This window comes from Stenella coeruleoalba (genome assembly GCF_951394435.1).
Source record: "Stenella coeruleoalba genome assembly, chromosome: 5".
In the NCBI taxonomy this organism is placed as follows: domain Eukaryota; kingdom Metazoa; phylum Chordata; class Mammalia; order Artiodactyla; family Delphinidae; genus Stenella; species Stenella coeruleoalba.
Genome location: NC_137150.1, coordinates 30,870,305 through 30,891,253, shown reverse-complemented (window position 1 = coordinate 30,891,253; position 20,949 = coordinate 30,870,305). Strand labels below are relative to the sequence as shown.

Here is a 20,949-nt window from a genome sequence, read left to right as displayed (position 1 = left end):
TTTATTTTCTTTTATGCTCTTTCTTTCTTTCTACTTTTTCTCCCTTTTATTCTGAGCCATGTGGATGAAAGGCTCTTGGTGCTGCAGCCAGGAGTCACTGCTGTGCCTCTGAGGTGGGAGAGCCAACTTCAGGACACTGGTCCACAAGAGACCTCCCAGCTCCATGTAATATCAAACGGCGAAAATCTCCCAGAGATCTCCATCTCAACACCAACACCCAGCTACACTCAACGACCATCAAGCTACAGTGCTGGAAACCCTATGCCAAACAACTAGCAAGACAGGAACACAACCCCACCCATTAGCAGAGAGGCTGCCTAAAATCATAATAAGTCCACAGACACCCCAAAACACACCACCAGACGTGGACCTGCCCACCAGAAACACAAGATCCAGCCTCATTCACCAGAACACAGGCACTAGTCCCCTCCACCAGGAAGCCTACACAACCCACTGAACCAACTTTAGCCACTGGGGACACACACCAAACAGAACGGGAACTACGAACCTGCAGCCTGCAAAAAGGAGACCCCAAACACAGTAAGATAAGCAAAATGAGAAGACAGAAAAACACACAGCAGATGAAGGAGGAAGATAAAAACCCACCAGACCTAACAAATGAAGAGGAAATAGGCAGTCTACCTGAAAAAGAATTCAGAATAATGATAGTAAAGATGATCCAAAATCTTGGAAATAGAATAGAGAAAATGCAAGAAACATTTAACAAGGACCTAGAAGAACTAAAGATGAAACAAGCAATGATGAACAGCACAATAAATGAAATTAAAAATACTCTAGATGGGATCAATAGCAGAATAACTGAGGCAGAAGAACGGATAAGTGACCTGGAAGATAAACTAGTGGAAATAACTACTGCAGAGCAGAATAAAGAAAAAAGAATGAAAAGAACTGAGGACAGTCTCAGAGACCTCTGGGACAACATTAAACACACCAACATTTGAATTATAGGGGTTCCAGAAGAAGAAGAGAAAAAGAAAGGGACTGAGAAAATATTTGAAGAGATTATAGTTGAAAACTTCCCTAATATGGGAAAGGAAATAGTTAATCAAGTCCAGGAAGCACAGAGTGTCCCATACAGGATAAATCCAAGGAGAAACACACCAAGACACATATTGATCAAACTGTCAAAAATTGAATACAATGAAAACATATTAAAAGCAGCAAGGGAAAAATAACAAATAACACACAAGGGAATCCCCATAAGGTTAACAGCTGATCTTTCAGCAGAAACTCTGCAAGCCAGAAGGGACTGGCAGGGCATATTTAAAGTGATGAAGGAGAAAAACCTACAACCAAGATTACTCTACCCAGCAAGGATCTCATTCAGATTTGATGGAGAAATTAAAACCTTTACAGACAAGCAAAAGCTGAGAGAGTTCAGCAACACCAAACCAGCTTTACAACAAATGCTAAAGGATCTTCTCTAGGCAAGAAACACAAGAGAAGGAAAAGACCTGTAATGACAAACCCAAAACAATTTTAAAAATGGGAATAGGAACATACATGTTGATAATTACCTTAAATGTAAATGTATTAAATGCTCCCACCGAAAGACACAGACTGGCTGAATGGATACAAAAACAAGACCCATATATATGCTGTCTACAAGAGACCCACTTCAGACCTAGAGACACATACAGACAAAGTGAGGAGATGGAAAACGATATTCCATGCAAATAGAAACCAAAAGAAACCTGGAGTACCAATTCTCATATCAGACAAAAGAGACTTTAAAATAAAGACAATTAGAAGAGACAAAGAAGGACACTACATAATTATCAAGGGATCAATCCAAGAAGAAGATAAAACAATTGTAAATATTTATGCACCTAACATAGGAGCAACTCAATACATAAGGCAAATACTAACAGCCATAAAAGGGGAAATCAACAGTAACACATTCATAGTAGGGGACTTTAACATCCCACTTTCACCAATGGACAGATCATCCAAAATGAAAATACATAAGGAAACACACGCTTTAACTGATACAGTAAAAAAGATGGACTTAATTGATATTTATAGGAAATTCCATCCAAAAACAACAGAATACACATTTTTCTCAAGTGCTCATGGAACATTCTCCAGGATAGATCATATCTTGGGTCACAAATCAAGCCTTGGTAAATATAAGAAAATTGAAATTGTATCAAGTATCTTTTCTGACCACAATGCTATGAGACTAGATATCAATTACAGGAAAAGATCTGTAAAAAATACAAACACTTGGAGGCTAAACAATACACTACTTAATAACGAAGTGATCACTGAAGAAATCAAAGAGGAAATCAAAAACCACCTAGAAACAAATGACAATGGAGACACGATGACCCAAAACCTATGGGATGCAGCAAAAGCAGTTCTAAGAGGGAAGTATATAGCAATACAATCCTACTTTAAGAAACAGGAAACATCTCGAATAAACAACCTAACCTTGCACCTAAAGCAATTAGAGAAAGAAGAACAAAAAACCCCAAAGTTAGCAGAAGGAAAAAAATCATAAAGATCAGATGAGAAATAAATGAAAAAGAAATGAAGGAAACTATAGCAAAGATCAATAAAACTAAAAGTGGTTCTTTGAGAAGATAAACAAAATTGATAAACCATTAGCCAGACTCATCAAGAAAAAAAGGGAGAAGACTCAAATCAATAGAATTAGAATTGGAAAAGGAGAAGTAACAACTGACACTGCAGAAATACAAAAGATCATGAGAGATTACTACAAGCAACTCTATGCCAATAAAATGGACAACCTGGAAGAAATGGACAAATTCTTAGAAATGCACAACCTGCCAAGACTGAATCAGGAAGAAACAGAAAATTAGAACAGGCCAATCACAAGCACTGAAATGGAAACTGTGATTAAAAACCTTCCAACAAACAAAAGCCCAGGACCAGATGGCTTCACAGGTGAATTCTATCAAACATTTAGAGAAGAGCTAACACCTATCCTTCTCAAACTCTTCCAAAATATAGCAGAGGGAGGAACACTTCCAAACTCATTCTACGAGACCATCATCACCCTGATACCAAAACCAGACAAGGATGTCACAAAGAAAGAAAACTACAGGCCAATAGCACTGATGAACATAGATGCAAAAATCCTCAACAAAATACTAGCAAACAGAATCCAACAGCACATTAAAAGCATCATACACCATGATCAAGTGGGGTTTATTCCAGGCATGCAAGGATTCTTAAATATACGCAAATCAATCAGTGTGATACACCATATTAACAAATTGAAGGAGAAAAACCATATGGTCATCTCAATAGATGCAGAGAAAGCTTTTGACAAAATTCAACACCCATTTATGATAAAAACCCTGCAGAAAGTAGGCATAGAGGGAACTTTCTTCAACATAATAAAGGCCATATATGAGAAACCCACAGCCAACATCGTCCTCAGTGCTGAAAACCTGAAAGCATTTCCACTAAGATCAGGAACAAGACAAGGTTGCCCACTCTCACCACTTTTATTCAACACAGTTTTGGAAGTTTTAGCCACAGCAATTAGAGAAGAAAAGGAAATAAGAGAATCCAAATCGGAAAAGAAGAAGTAAAGCTGTCACTGTTTGCAGATGACATGATACTGTACATAGAGAATCCTAAAGATGCTACCAGGAAACTACTAGAGCTAATCAATGAATTCGGTAGAGTAGCAGGATACAAAATTAATGCACAGAAATCTCTTGCATTCCTATACACTAATGATGAAAAATCTGAAAGTGTAATCAAGAAAACACTCCCATTTACCATTGCAACAAAAAGAATAAAATATCTAGGAATAAACCTACTTAAGGAGACAAAAGACCTGTATGCAGAAAATTATAAGACACTGATGAAAGAAATTAAGGATGGTACAAATAGATGGAGAGATATACCATGTTCTTGGATTGGAAGAATCAACATTGTGAAAATGACTCTACTACCCAAAGCAATCTACAGATTCAATGCAATCCCTATCAAACTCCCAATGGCATTTTTCACAGAACTAGAACAAAAAATTTCACAATTTGTATGGAAACACAAAAGACCCCGAATAACCAAAGCAATCTTGAGAACGAATAACAGAGCTGGAGGAATCAGGCTCCCTGACTTCAGACTATACTACAAAGCTACAGTAATCAAAACAGTATGGCACTGGCACAAAAACAGAAATACAGATCAATGGAACAGGATAGAAAGTCCAGAGATAAACCCACGCACATATGGTCACCTTATCTTTGATAAAGGAGGCAGGAATGTACAGTGGAGAAAGGACAGCCTCTTCAGTAAGTGGTGCTGGGAAAATTGGACAGGTACATGTAAAAGTATGATATCAGATCACTCCCTAACACCATATACAAAAATAAGCTCAAAATGGATTAAAGACCTAAATGTAACGCCAGAAACTATCAAACTCTTAGAGGAAAATATAGGCAGAACACTCTATAACATAAATCACAGCAAGATCCTTTTTGACCACCTCCTAGAGAAATAGGAATAAAAACAAAAATAAACAAATGGGACCTAATGAAGCTTCAAAGCTTTTGCACAGAAAAGGAAATCATAAACAAGACCAAAAGACAACCCTCAGAATGGGAGAAAATATTTGCAAATGAAGCAGTTGACAAAGGATTAATCTCCAAAATTTACAGCCAGCTCATGCAGCTCAATAACAAAAAAACAAACAACCCAATCCAAAAATGGGCAGAAGACCTAAATAGACATTTCTCCAAAGAAGATATACAGTCTGCCAACAAACACATGGAAGAATGCTCAACATCATTAATCATTAGAGAAATGCAAATCAAAACTACAGTGAGATATTATCTCACACCAGTCAGAATGGCCATCATCAAAAAATCTAGAAACAATAAATGCTGGAGACGGTGTGGAGAAAAGGGAACACTCTTGCACTGCTGCTGGGAATGTGAATTGGTACAGCCACTATGGAGAACAGTATGGAGGTTCCTTAAAAAACTACAAATAGAACTACCATATGACCGAGCAATCCCACTACTGGGCATATACCCTGAGAAAACTATAATTCAAAAAGAGTCATGTACCAAAATATTCATTGCAGCTCTATTTACAATAGCTAGGAGATGGAAACAACCTAAGTGTCCATCTTTGGATGAATGGATAAAGAAGATGTGGCACATATATACAATGGAATATTACTCAGCCATAAAAATAAATGAAATTGAGGTATTTGTAATGAGGTGGATGGACCTAGAGTCTGTCATACAGAGTGAAGTAAGTCAGAAAAAGAAAGACAAATACCGTATGCTAACACATATATATGGAATTTAAGAAAAAAAAATGTCATGAAGAACCTAGGGGTAAGACAGCAATAAAGACACAGACCTACTAGAGAATGGACTTGAGGACATGGGCAGGGGGAAGGGTAGGCTGTGACAAAGTGAGAGAGTGTCATGGACATATATATACACTACCAAACGTAAAATAGATAGCTAGTGGGAAGCAGCCGCATAGCACAGGGAGATCAGCTCGGTGCTTTGTGACCACCTAGAGGGGTGGGATAGGGAGGGTGGGAGGGAGGGAGACGCAAGAGGGAAGAGATATGGGAACATATGTATAGCTGATTCACTTTGTTATAAAGCAGAAACTAACACACCATTGTAAAGCAATTATACTCCAAGAAAGATGTAAAAAAAAAAAAAAATGACCCTAATTGACAATGCATCTGATCACCCAAGAGCTCTGATGGAGATGTACAATGAGATTAATGTTGTTTACATGCCTGCTGACACAACATCCATTCTGCAGCCCATGGATCAAAGAGTAGTTTCAACTTTCAAGTCTTACTCAAGAAATACGTTTCATAAGACTATAGCTACCATAGGTAATGATTCCTTTGATGGATCTGGGCAAAGTCCACTGAAAACGTACTGTAAAGGACCACCATTCTAGATGCCGTTAAGAACATTCATGATTCATGTGAAGAGGTCAAAATATCAACATGAACAGGAGTTTGGAAGAAGTTGATTCCAGTCCTCATGGATGTCTTTGAGGGGTTCAAGATTTCAGTGGAGGAAGTAACTGCAGATGTGGTAGAAACAGAGAGAGAACTAGAATTAGAAGAGGAGCCTGAAGATGTGACTGACTTGCTGCAAATCTCATAATAAAACTAACAGATGAGGAGTTGCTGCTGATGGATGAGCAAAGAGAGCAGTTTCTGGAGATGGAATCTGCTCCTAGTAAAGATGCTGTGAAGATTGTTGAAATGACAACAAAGGACTTAGAATATTATATAAACTTAGTTGATAAAGCAGCAGCAAGTTTTGAGAGGATTGTCTCCTATTTTGAAAGAACTTCTGCTGTGGATAAAATGCTATCAAACAGCACTGCATGTAACAGAGAAATCATTTGCGAAAGGACGAGTCGATGTATGTGGCAGATTTCATTGTCGTCTTATTTTAAGAAATTGCCACAGTCACCCCAGCCTTCGGCAGCCAGCACCCTGATCAGTCAGCAGCCATCGACATTGAGGCAAGACCCTCCGCCAGCAAAGAGATTACAGTTTGCTGAAGGCTCAGATGATGGTTAGCATTTTTTAGCAATAAAGTATTTTTAATTAAGTTATGTGTATTGATTTTTTAAGACATAATGCTGTTGCACACTTAATAGACTATAGTATAGAATAAACATAACTCATATGCAGTGGGAAACCAAAAAATTCATGTGACTCACTTTATTGTGACATTCACTTTATTGAGGTGGCCTGGAACTGAACCCACAATATCTCTGAGGTATGCCTATAGTCATACCTTCCTGTTACAAGAATAGCATAAAGATGGAGATATTTATAGGGGTGTCAGGCCAACCTTGTTAGCTATGCACCTTCTAATTACCAGTGGCCAGATCATCTGTATAACGTGAGCTAGTCTCCAGAGGTCATACAAAACCTGTGGGCTCTAAAGCGCCTTCTCTGGCTGGCATAACCAAGTTCTCATTAAGCCCTAAAATATTGTATATACACATACAGTAACTCATTAGGGGCATGTTAAAGGAATGAAGTCCAGAAAAGCAGGCATCTAGGCCTGCATAATGCAGGAGCCACTGAAACTCTGTGTAATTGCCCACCCACTAATCTGTCCTTAATAGGACAACATGATCTTAAGTTTTAGGAGCTTAAACTTTCCAACTCTAAAGAAACATGTTCAAAAAGACTTTAGCTTCAGAATTAAATACCATTGCCTTTCCTATATAGCCCTCTTCTGTTCTATTTCCTCTTATTTTCAAATTATTAACCCCATAAACCAGTGCTCAACAAACTCTAGGGGGCCCTTATTCAACATTTGGTATGTGGCCAGGAATGGCAGTTCTGACACTCATATTCTCAGCATTCTTCAACCAAATTAATTAACCTTTATGTTGACTGTACCTAACGCTGTGCAGAAGAGTTAGAGCTGGTAGCTGTTAACTCTAATGATACCAACACTGGTTCTGAAGTTTTAGTGTGCATGCCATTGCCTGGGGCACTTGTTAAAAAGAACAGATTCCTATCCTCACTACATCCCTAGGTCTGAGATCCACTGTTATCTCCCTTTTTTTAACTAATGATTTTGGTTACTTTGAACTCACAATGAGGTATGCTGATATAGATTACCTAGGATCTATCATCAAAAGCAACATACTATCTTAAGATATAATCATCCCTCTGAATAAAACTTACTGATGGAATTTATTTAAAAATTGTATGTTATATCATGTTATATCCTGGATTTTTATAGGATGAGAATATAAGAAAAGTATTTGTGGTATGTTTTAGTATCTTTTATAAAATTCTACCTGAAAAACAGTTCTCCGTTGTTTTACTCAAATTCCCCAACAATCAGTTCCCCCCCTTGGATTTAATGCTAGGATAAAATCTGTCTTGTTTTAGGGGAAAAGTTGTCTGGTCTCATTAGATAACAAGATCAATACAAATTTTGTACATTTTTGTCTTAGTTCTCAGGATATTCGGAACCAATTCGATGCTCAACTATATTAATATATCCCACCTGTCAGGCACATCCATTTGCCTGTTCTTTTTTAAATGATTGATTGATTGATTGATTGATTGACAGAGTAAGCCATCTCAAATTCCTGCTTTCAAGAAGTATGTTATACATAAGTAAAAATTTACTCATATTCTCATCATGGAAGATTATTAAGTTTTAGCTTGTGGCTACTTGAAAATAAATTTGCCAAAAATATTGCCTTTTGGAGCATGTTTTAACTAGCTTTGTACTTTTTATTTACATTTAGCTTCATCAAACAGGATTATTGAAAGGATATTCTCTGGGGCAGTAACAAGGTAAGAAAAAGCATCTGAGTTTTAAAATGAACTACAAGTAATGCTTAACAATGTCATTTTAGCAAGGCTTCCTGCATAATTTGTCAGTGCTGTAGGTCAGATAATACCCTACAAAACATGCAGTTGTGGCTTCATACAAGATGGCGGTAATTCTTTAATACATGGGCATTAGTCCTTTATCTAAATACAGGTAAAAGTATTTAACCTGCTGATTATTTGTATTCAAATTAGAAACCAGATTTCTTTCTTCATATCTACAAATACTTTCTGATTTCATCCTCTAGGCATTTGAAAATAAGATAGGCAATGCAAGGGGTTGCCCTTTGTGAGGTTTCCAGCATTCTATTTTTTTTAACTTAATTTCCAAAGAAATGTTACTTTATTTCTTAGTCTCTCATAGTACTAAATTTATCTGAGTAATTGCTCAGGAAACTTTATAACTATGTGTTTTCTTCAGGGGAAAAACAGTACAGAAAGAGGGAAGAATGAGCTATGCAGATTTTGTTTGGTTCTTGATTTCTGAGGAAGACAAAAGGAACCCCACCAGGTATGACTTCTGAGTTTCCTTTGCCAAGATTTTAAACCCATGAGCAAAGCTTGAAAAATTCATGGTGTATACGAGTGAGTGCCAGCTCAACTAGGGGTGCCAAGATGGGTTTGACTTAGTCTCTGCCCTCAGACTGAATGTAACCACAGTGTATCAAGAGAAGTGCTCTTACCCCTGGAAACAAAGGTGAAGTGACATGTGAGCTGGCCCTGAAGGATATTAAGCATTTATATGGAATATGGGAATAGATGCTGTGGATTTTAGTTGTTTCATGATATTCCTTGTTCAGTAGTAAATTGGACAGGAAAGAAGAGCAAACTGCGGATGACTAGTATATGAGAACATGCACTCATTCTCCCAGTTAGAATCATCTCTCCCTTTGCTTGGCATACCTTGATTTGTCGCTGTGAGTTTATCCATCTGTTTCTTACACCTCTGTAACACTGTGTTACACAAGCTAGGAACAAGAAGAAAAGAGGGACATAGATTTTTGTGTCCCTCTCTTCTTTTTATTCCTAGCTTGTGTAACACAGTGTCCTGCACATAGCTTCTGCTCAGTATCAAGGAAGGGAGAGTCTGCAGTCCCTGATGCTGCCTGCTGGTATTACTGACTCAGCTGTCTGCATGTTAGTTCAAAAAGTTATCTAAATGTTGGATATATGGTTTTTGGAAATCATTGAAATGGAAATAAAACTAATTTATTTCATGGCCAGCATGTTGTCCATTTCAAAGATAGTAATTTGTTGTTCATGTAGACAACTTAGAAAACATGGCTAAAGCAGAAGAAAATAAATTTTAATACTAATAATTCTAACACTCAGAAAAAGACACTTAAAAATTGGTATGTGTTGTACAGTCTTTTTCATATAAACTTTTACATTCTCTTTGGACATGTAGGTTAATTAATTCCATAGGATTAGATTTAATCCTTTGGAATGTTATCTCCTAATATCCTCTAGTAGTTTTAGCTAAATAGTTGTAACATCCACTATATTTTTCCTTAAAATAAATTCCGCAGGAAAGGAATTGCTAGGTTAAAGGATGTAGACATTTTTAAGAGCATTTATAAAAGTATTAAATTGATTTTCAGAAGAACTATCATTTTATACCTTTATCAACAAAGTATTGAGCATATTTTCTATAACCCTTATTCACACTGGGTATCTTCCTCTTAAAAATATTTTCAAATTTGATAAGTAAAGAATTCAGTATTATCTTTTTTGCATTTCTTTGATTGCTAGTGAGGCTGAATTTTTTTTAAGACATACTGAATTTTTTTTTTGGCTGCTTTGGGTCTTCGTTGCTGCATGTGGGCTTTCTCTAGTTGTGGCGAGCGGGGACTACTCTTTGTTGCACTGTGCGGGCTTCTCATTGTGACAGCTTCTCTTGTTGCGGAGCACGGGCTCTAGGCACGTGGGCTTCAGTAGTTACAGCATGCAGGCTCAGTAGTTGCAGCATGCAGGCTTCAGTAGTTGCGGCACACGGGCCCTAGAGTGTGTGGGCTTCAGTAGTTGCAGCACACAGGCTCTAGGGCATGCAGGCTTCAGTAGTTGTGGTGCACAGGCTCAGTAGTTATGACACACAGGCTTAGTTGCTCTAAGCAACATGGGATTTTCCCAGACCAGGGATTGAACCCATGTTCCCTGCATTAGCAGCAGGATTCTTAACCACTGTGCCACCAGGGAAGTCCCGAAGCTGAATTTTTTTCATACATTTTTGGCCATTTTTATTTCATCTTAGGTGACTTGCCTTTTCATGTTTTTTGCTCATTTCTGCTGGATTAATTTTTTAAGTTTATCATTTTATCACAAATATACATCAAATATTAAAAATTTTAAAATACATACATTCAGAAACCTTAATATAAAATTCATTCATAATTCTTTACTCCATAGTTAACATTTAGGTATATGTCCTCCTACCTCCTCCTCCTCCTCCCTCCTCGTTCCCCTCCATCCCCTCCTTTCACTCCTCCTCCTCTCTCTTTCTCTCTGCACCAAGTGAGAAATCATTGTATCATTTAGTGTACAGTTCTGTGATACACTTCTTCATGTAAGAGTATATTTCTATGCCAGTAAGTGTGCATGTTTATAATTTACCATTAATCCATTATTTCGAATGTTTAGATGTTCTTTTTAAATTTATTTTATTTATTTATTTTTGGCTGCTTTGGGTCTTCATTGCTGCATCGGGCTTTCTCTAGCTGCAGCGAGCAGGGGCTACTCTTCATTGCAGTGTGCGAGCTTCTCATTGTGGTGGCTTCTCTTGTTGTGGAGCATGGGCTCTAGGTGCCTGGGCCTCAGTAATTGTGGCACATGGGCCCAGTTGCTCCGCGGCATGTGGGATCTTCCCAGACCAGGGCTCGAACCCATGTCCCCTGCATCGGCAGGTGGATTCTTAACCACTGCACCACCAGGGAAGCCCTAGATGGTTTTAATTACCTAAATTTCCGAAGATTTGAAGGCTGTGCATCTTTCCGTTTCTTGCCTTTTTGGTGTTCTGTTAACGCTCTCAATTTCAATCTTTTATCTTTCATGTTTACTTAATTATGAAAAAGCTTTCCTCAAATAGTTCCCATCTTTTCCTCCTATTATCCCATAGGAACAAATGATATAAATGATAATAAAGAAACTTTATATAACAAACATGAATATATACTTGTTCGCCTTTCTTCTATCAGCTTCTTTAAAAAACATAAATTATATACTATAATAATTAGGACAATATATTATTGGGTTTGTAGTATATAGAGATGTGATATACATAACAATAGCATAAAAAAGAGGGATGAGGGAATAGTTATATAGGAGTACCGTTTCAGTATCTCACAGGAATTAAGTATAAATCTGAAGTAATTCTAAGAAGTTAAAATGTATATGGTAAGCCCTAGAGCAACCAGCAGAAAATTAACTCAAAAATACATAGTAAAAAAAAAATCATTAAAAGAGTTAAGTGTCCCACTTAGAAAATATTCAGTTAACTGTAAAAGAAAGCAATAAAGGAAAAATAGAGGAAAAACTCCAAGACACATAAAAAACAAAAAGTAAAATGGCAGACATAAGTCCAACTATAACAATGATAACATTAAATGTGAATGGATTAATCGTTTCATCAAAACGCAGATTTTCAGACTGGATAAAAAAAAAACACGTTTTCTGGATACAATTCTGTGCTGTCTATATGAGACACAGATTAGATTTAAAGATACAAGGGGGGAAAAAAAGGAAAAGGAAGGATCAAGATATGCCATGCAAACAACAATCATAAGAAACCTGGAGTGGCTGTATAAATATCAGAGGACATAGACTTCAAAACAAAAACTGTTACTAGAGACAAGGACATTCTATTTCATAAAAGGGTCAATCCAACAGAAAGACATTAAAATTATAAACATATATGCATGTAACAACACAGAACCCTAAAAACATGAAACAAAAACTGACAGAATTGCAAAGAGAAGTAAATAATTCAACAATATTTGGAGACTTCAGCACCCCACTTTCAGTGATGGACAGTCAGGAAGAAGATCAACAAGGAAATAAAAGTCATGAACAATACTATAAACAAAACTATAAATCAACTGGACCTAACACATATCTATAGAACTCCCCACCTAAGAACAGCTGAATATATCAATATATTCTTCTCAAGCATATAGAACATTCTCCAAGATAGAGTATGTGGTAGGCCATATAATAGCCTCAAAAAATATAAAAAGTGAAATTACACAAATTATGTTCTCTGACCACAATGGAATAAAATTAACAGACAGAAACTTGAGGATTCACAAATATGCAGAAACAACGCACTGCTTGAATAACCAATGGATCAAAGAAGCATACCTAAAGGAAATTAGGAAATAATTTGAAATGAATGAAAATGAAGGAACAACATACCAAAACTTTAAGATGAGCAAAAAGGAAAACATAGTATACCAAGACTTATGGGATGAAGCTGTAAATCCATCTATTGAAAAAGAAAAAATGTCTTAAATCAATAACCTAACCTTCCACTTTTAGACGCTGGGAAACAAGAGCAAATGAAGTATAGCAAACAGGAAAAAAAAAGATTAAAATTGATAAATGAGAGAATAAGAAAACAGTAGAGAAAGTCAGTGGAGCCAAAAGTCAGTTCTTTTGAAAATATCAGTAATGTTGATAAGGCTTTAGCTATACTGATCAAGAAAAAAAGAGAACATACAAATTATTAAGGTCAGAATTAAGAGGGAACATGACTACTGACCATAAAGGAATGAAAAGGATTATAGTATATATATATTATATATAACAACTTTATGCTAACAAATTAGGTAGCAGACAAAATGAACAAATTCCTAGAGAGAGCCAAACTACTAAACTGGTTCAAGAAGAAATTAAAAATCTGAATAAGAAAAACAGTCCTGGGCTGAGGTAGCTTCATTAAAGGATGCTACCAAACATTTTTAAAAAATAACAGTTTTTTACAAACTCTTTGAAAAAATGAAAGAGGAAGGAACACTTCCAAATTCATTTTATAAGGCCAGTGTTACCCAGATACCAAAACCAGACAAAACATTACAAGAAAACTGTAAACCACTATCCTTTATGAATATAGATACAAAAATACTCAACAAAATTAGGAAACTTAATCTAGCAAAATATGAAAAAGATTATATACCATGATTAAGTGAGACTTATCCCAAAAATGCAAGGTTAGTTTACCATCTAAAAACCAAGCAATGTAACACATCATATTAATAGAACAAAGGATAAAAACCACATGATTGGCCCAGTAGTCTCAGCAAAAGCAGTTGAAAAAGTTCAACATTGCTTCATGATTTAAAAAAAAACAACACAGATTAAACATGGACAGGAATTTCCTTGACCAGATAAAGCATATCTATGAAAAACCTACAGCTAACAACTAGTTAATGGTGAAAGTTTGAATGCTATTTTCCAAAGATCAGGAAAAAGACAAGGTTGTCTGCTCTATTCAACATTGGATCCTAGACAGGATTATCAGGCAAGAAAATGAAATAAAAAGCATACAAATTGGAAAGGAAGAAGGAAAATTATTTTTTAATGTAACTTTTAAAATTTATTAATTTATTTCTTTTTGGCTGTGTTGGGTCTTCATTGCTGTGTGCAGGCTTTCTCTAGTTGTGGTGAGCGGGGGCTAGTCTTTGTTGTGGCGTGCAAGCTTCTTATTGCAGAGCACGGGCTGTAGGCTTCTGAGCTTCAGTAGTTGTGGCACAAGGCTCAGTAGTTGTGGCTTGCGGGCTCTAGAGCGCAGACTCAGTAGTTGTGACACGGGCTTAGTTGCTCCACAGCATGTAGGATCTTCCTGGTCCAGGGCTTGAACCTGTGTCCCCTGTGTTGGCAGGCGGATTCTTAACCACTGCGCCACCAGGGAAGTCCCCAAAACTATCAATTTAAATATGATATTATATACAGGAAATCCTAAGAAATCAACCAAGAAACTGTTAGAACTTAATAAAGGTTAATTTCAATTTGCAAAATCAGTTTACAAGATTGATAAAATACATAATATCAGTTTACAAAAATCAATTGTTTCTGTGCATGAAAAATCCAAAAATGAAATTAAGAAAATAATTCCATTTATAATAGCAGCAAAAAGAATAAAATACCTAGGAATAAATTTAACAAAAGAAGCATAAAACTTACACCGTGAGAACTATAAAATATTGTTGAAAGAAACTAAGGAAGATCTAAATGAAACAAAGATATCCCATGTTCATGGATCAGAAGGCTTAATATTGTCAGCATGGCAGTTACTCCCCAAACTGATCTGTAGATTCAAAGCAATTCCTAACAAAATCTCAGCTACTTTTTTGTTGTTGTTTTTGCAATAATGGAAAAACTGAATCTTGAATTCATATGGAAAAACAAAAGGATCAGGGTAACCAAAACAATCTTGAAAAAGAATAAGATTATAGGACTCATACTTTGATTTCAAAATATACAAAGCTGAAGGAAAGACCATGTAATACTAGCAATAAAGACAGACATACAGACAAATGGAATTGAATTAGGAGTCCAGAAGTAAATCCTCACATTTATGGTAACTGATTTTCAACAAGGATCTTAAGTCACAATTCAATGGGGGGAAAAACGTCTTGTAACAAGTGGTGCTGGACACTGGATATCTACATGCAAAAGAATGAATTTGGACCCCTACCTCATGTTATACAAAAACATTAGCTCAAATGGATCACAGACCTAAATGTAAGAGCTAAAACTATAAAACCTTTCAGAAGAAAGTATAGGAGTAAATTTTCATGACCTTGGTTAGATGCAGTTTCTTGGATGACACCAAAACCACAAACAACAGAAGAAAAAAATGAATGAATTGGACTTCATCAAAATTTTAAAAATTTATGCTTCAAAAAACAACATCAAGAACATGAAGGATAACCCACAGCATGGGAGAAAATATTTTTAGATGATATATCTGATACATAACTTGTATCTAGAATATATAAATAACAAACTCAATAATAAAAAGACAGATTACTCAATTTTAAAATGAGCAAAGGATCTGAATAGACATTTCTCCAAAGAAGATACCTATACAGCCAATAAGCACATAACAAGATTCTTGATATCACTGTCATCAAAGAAATGCAAATCAAAACCACAGTGAGATAGCACTTTACACCCACTGGGATAGCTATGAATTAAAAGTCAGATAATAAACAAGTGTTGGCAAAGATGTGGAGAAATGGGAACCCTCATACACTGCTATTGGGAATGTAAAATGCAGCAGCCGCTATGGAAAACACTGACAGTTCCTCAAATGGTTATAGTGTTACCATATGACCCAGAAATTCCACTGCTAGGAATATACCCGAGAGAAATGAAAACATATCCACACAAAAACTTGTACACCCAGACAAGTTTCATAGCATCACTATTTTCAGAGAGAGGGGGAAGATGGCGGAAGAGTAAGACACGGAGATCACCTTCCTCCCCACAGATACATCAGAAATACATCTACACGTGGAACAACTCCTACAGAACACCCACTGAACGCTGGCAGAAGACCTCAGACCTCCCAAAAGGCAAGAAACTCCCCACATACCTGGGTAGGACAAAAGAAAAAAGAATAAACAGAGACAAAAGGATAGGGACGGGACCTGCACTATTTTCAGTAGCCAAAATATGGGAACACCCAAATGTCTATCAATTAATAAATGGAAAAACAAATGTGATATATCCATATAATCTAATATTCAGCAATAAAAAAATATGAAGTACTACATACTATAACAGTTGAATCTTAAAAACATTATGCAGATTAAAAGACATCAACCACAAAAGACTACATATTGTATGAATACATTTATATGAGTTGTCCAAAATAGGTAAATCTATAGATACAGAAGGTATGTTAGTAGTTGCCTAGGCCATGAGGGACGTGGAGAGGCAGGGGTGGGGCAGGGAATGATGTATAAGTGCTACTAGGTATGGAGCTTCTTTTTTGGATGTGATAAAAGTTAATTGTGGTGATGGTTATACAACTCTGTGGATATACTAAAAAGCATCTGACTATACATTTTAGATGGATGAATTGTATGATATGTGAAATATATCTCAATAAAGCTGTTTAAAAAGAAGAGTTGAGATAATACAAAGTATATTCTCTGACCATAATGGAATTAATGTAAAGATCAATAAGAGAAGGATGACTGGAAATTAAACAACACAATTCTAAATAATCCTTGGGTCCAAAAGAATTTTTCAAGAGAAATTAGATATTCAAAAGATAAAGGAATACTATGAATGACATACACACACATGTAAATGTGGTGACTTAAATGAAATAGACCAATTCCATTAAAGTCACAAGTTAACAAAAGTTGTCCAAGGAGAAATACATAACCTTAATAGTTTTGTATCTATTAAAGAAAATTGAATTCATAGTTTAAAACTTTCTGAAAAAGAAATCTCTCAGCCCAGATAATTTCACTACTGTATTCTTCCAAACATCTGAAGAAGAAATATCAAATTCTGTACTACTTCCTCCAGAAAATACAAAAGGAGGGAACAATTTCCAGCTTATTTTATGAAACCAGCATTACCTTGATACCAAAACCAGACAGACACATACAAGAAAATAAAACTACAGACCAACATCCCTCATGAAGATAGACCCAAAAATCATTAACAGAATACTAGCAAGTGAAAGCTCAACTTCTCAACCTCTCAGGCCTGGCCCCTCTTCCAAAATCAGCAGATGCCCCAAGGGAAAGATGGTCACAAATGCTAGGCTCCTCCTTTCTGGATTTCCTTCTACATCTGGACACCATAGTTCTTCACTGCCCTGTTAATAGTCCAGTGCCTTCAAAAAGGATTTTTACTGCAGATTTTCTCAGTGGGAGGGTTAATCCAAAACACTTAGTTCATCATTACCAGAAGCAGAACCCTTCAGATCAACTTTTCATATCTCGAGATACATAACTGGATCTTTACTTATAGAAATATTGCCAAAAGAGGTTTTTAAGTCAAAAGCTTTCTTTTCTGCCTTGCATGTTGCCTTTCTCCTACCTAACAGCTAACATGTTGCTGAGGCCTTATTCTTTGCCAGGTAACAACTGTTTCATATGTGATGGCTTGTTTAATCTTCATATCACTATGAGTTTAGGTGTCAGTGTTCCCATTTACAGTTGAGGAAACAGACGCTCTGAGAGATTGTACATCTACAAAGTGACCTAGCTTGGATTCAAGTCCAGGTCTGTATCACTCCAAATTCTGGACTGTTTATCACTATAAGGTATGGCCTATCATGTGAGACAGCATGTTTGCATGTCTGTCTTCTTACCAGCTAGGCTATGGAATCCCTAAAAGAGCATTCTCTTGGTGTCCTGAAATTCCTTATTGCTTAAGAGACTCAAAATTAGGCATTGGCCTAATTTGTCTCCTTGGCTTCTACAGGCACTTACTAGGCACCCAGAGTATTTGTTCTCAGTGCTTCACATTATCTTACAAAAGCAGAATGTGATCAGAAGACAGTTAAACCTCACTGTTGTAAAGTAATGAAGAAAATATCTATACATCAAAATCAAACACTTATTTAAAACGTAGTAGAAATCAGATTTGTGGCTTACGAATGACATGGGTAGAAAAAAATGTATTTCATGAAAGAAGTAATATACTCACTGAAGTGTGATAAGTGCTGTGTAAAATACTACGTAAAAAATTGTGATCTTGAGTCTTTCCTGTGCCTGGTTCTGTCAGGGTTAGATATGGAAAGTGTCTTTGGATAGATTATTTTTTGTGGACAGGCTTTTGCAACCAACCCTCTTTTGGTATGTCCTTTAACCACCCCTCTGGTCTGGCTGTTTATCACGTTCTGCTTCTGCCTTGGTCTTCTGACTAGGTGTCCTCTCCAGCAACTATCTCATGCATCTTTATGTCTGAAGACACTAGGCCAGTGCCCTTGAAGGTAGTAGGTGCTAAAATATGTATACTGAATATGCAAAGGAATATACATCTAGTTAATCCCTAAGTAATAACGAAGTTCCCCGTAACTTGTTTCTGCAATAGCTTATAGGAGTTTATATCAGGAATAAGACATTTCTGGTCCAGAAGTTAATTTCATTCAGCCTGAGAACAAGGCCAAAAGGTAATCTTGTTTATGTCTATAATTGTACAAATACAATCTTTAATGAATATAATTATGCTTTAAAACTAAAAATTGGTGGCAAATATAGCAAAAATTTAACACTGGTTCTCTCTGGGTAGTTACTCCTTTTGTGTGCTTTTCTGTTTTCCAGTTTTCTTGCAATGAATAGTCATTACTTCTAGACCTAAGAAAATATTACCTTTGTTAAAAAGAACAGAGGAAAGAAAATAAATTAAATCTGCATTGGAAAAAACTTTAGAGAGTATCTATTATTTTCAATAAGAAAATTCCCTCTGAACATGTCCTATAAGTATTTAACCATCCAGTAGCCCCTGCTTCTAAACTTCCGGGGACAAATAGCTATCTACTGAGGTATATTATTTTATTTTGCCAGCTCTGAGCCTTAAAACGTTTTCTCTTCTTTGTGCATTGATCCTTTTTATGCTCTCTAATACTTACAGAATTACATCAGATTCATCTACCACACGATATTCTTCGAAACATTATATTTAAAGGCAGCTCTTATGTGACTTTGGCAAATATTGAGGCAGTTTGTCTCTTTCTTTGTGTTCTAGCTTTGATTCTCTTTTATGAGCTATTACAAAGAACTGAAGTATATGCTTTAGCTTTACTTATTTTATAGACTCTTTTATCTTAGTTCTTAATTGAAAATGCAACTGACTTTAGTTTATATTTCTTAGTAAAGTAAGTTGCCTTTCACTAAAGTCCTATTAGATAATTGCCAAAATCAAGAGGTACTTCCTTCCTATTGTCCTAATTTCTATTATCCTAAGATACGTAAGAAGGAATTTCAAGACACCAAGAGGCCTTAAAGACCACAGGACAGTCTACTGCTTCTTTCTGTACTATTCAAAACATTATTACTTAAAAAGTAATGATAAAGTGGCAAAAGAGCCACATATTACCACATTTATTGTAGCCCTCTGCTCATGAAGTCTGTGTCCTCAAGGTTTTTCTCACGATCAAGATATCAGGTCTGTCTCCTCAAGGTTTTTCACAAATCATGAAATCATGTTTCAAAGTGGGACAATATTAAAACCCTGAGAGTAGATGTGATATGACAGCCAAACTCTGCTACCTCATGTTCACTGGCTCCAGTGAATGTCTCCTCTGTTCTTTGATGGTAATGTTAAATATCAAGCTGGTACAATTTTAAAAATAGATTTCTCAAAAGAATTTTGCAAGTATTACAGTTTAATTTGTTGCAGTAATGTAAACTTTATCTTTTGGAATACAGGTGTGTTACAGATCTTAGTGTGGCTTACTTGAAAATAATTAATAGTCATAACTTAGTTATTTTCACCTTTTTCTCCTCAAAAGAGATTTTTTAAAACCATTAAGTGTATAGAGTTTCTCAGTATAGCTTAAGGCCTACAAATGGTAATTTAACCAAGAGTCTCTTAGAACCTTCTCTTGAGAAGTTTTAAATTACTGTGAATCAGTGGCTCTTTATAGAAAAATATTGTTCCCTGTTACCAATTAATGCTATTAGCTTCATATTCTATGATGAATTAGTGACATGGCTATACTTGCTACTGTAAGTGACATTGCTAAATGATAAAGTGGCCATAGTAGAGTGTGGGTAAGCTTCTAAATGAAGATAGCAACTTACCCACATATAGTACTTTTAGTCCCTCTTGAAATTCCACTAAAATGACAGTACAGAGATTTTTTTAAGGAATAAATCCATAATAACAAAGGAAAAAAGGAGAAAAAAATAAGGATTTGGAAACCAGAAAGTAAATAAATTTAGCACACTACCTGAAACCTAAGCCACCATAGGAAAAGACAAAGAAGCAACTGGATATATCGCAAAAACCTCCAAACATTCAGGACTTTGGGGTACCGGGAACATTGGAAGTAGGGGTGGGATAAAGATAGAACCAAAAATGAGGAGAGTTTATAGAAAGTTTCTTTAAGGAAACAGCTGATCTCCAGATCATCTCCTCTACCCAGGCTGGAGACTGGTGCTTTATTCCCTCAAGAGTATAAAATAGAGGGCCTCTGGACTGGGGAGCACTGGGCACAATTGAAGGTAGGGCTACCATATTGAAAACAGATGAAATGAGTGTATGCTTACTGAAAGCTAAGGTGCCCAGTCTTCATTCCTTACTCAACTTTCAGAATCTTGGCAACCTGTCCTTAACCTCTAGGCAGGAGACAAAAAGATGCTTTTCTGGAGAATCTGGCCAGCCCATGAATAAAGACCTGAAAATTTGACATTGGCTCAGCCCCAAGGAAAGAACCCAGGCAGATCATTTTACAGTAAAGCTCAGAGTCAACAAACCCATAAGCCAGAACTTCCAGTCAGCTTTTTAGCATCTACTCTTAAATATGAGCAGAGAACAAAGGATCAGTAAATACCTAAGTAAAGCTTCTTACATAAAAGATAGAGACCAAACAGATAGAAGTGGGAGGAAAGTAACTT

The 20,949-nt window shown here is 36.2% G+C and overlaps 1 protein-coding gene across 5 annotated transcripts in view; it reads left to right on the top strand.

Annotated features, from left to right (window-relative positions):
* Positions 1 to 20,949, top strand: part of PPP2R3A (protein phosphatase 2 regulatory subunit B''alpha) — a 223,836-nt gene that overhangs the window by 146,983 nt on the left and 55,904 nt on the right. For all 5 annotated transcript variants that reach the window (XM_079922189.1, XM_079922190.1, XM_079922187.1 and 2 more), the window contains 2 exons: positions 8,281 to 8,329; positions 8,787 to 8,876. In XM_079922189.1, the coding sequence (XP_079778315.1) occupies positions 8,281 to 8,329; positions 8,787 to 8,876 (139 nt within the window). The remainder of the gene's footprint in view (positions 1 to 8,280; positions 8,330 to 8,786; positions 8,877 to 20,949) is intronic.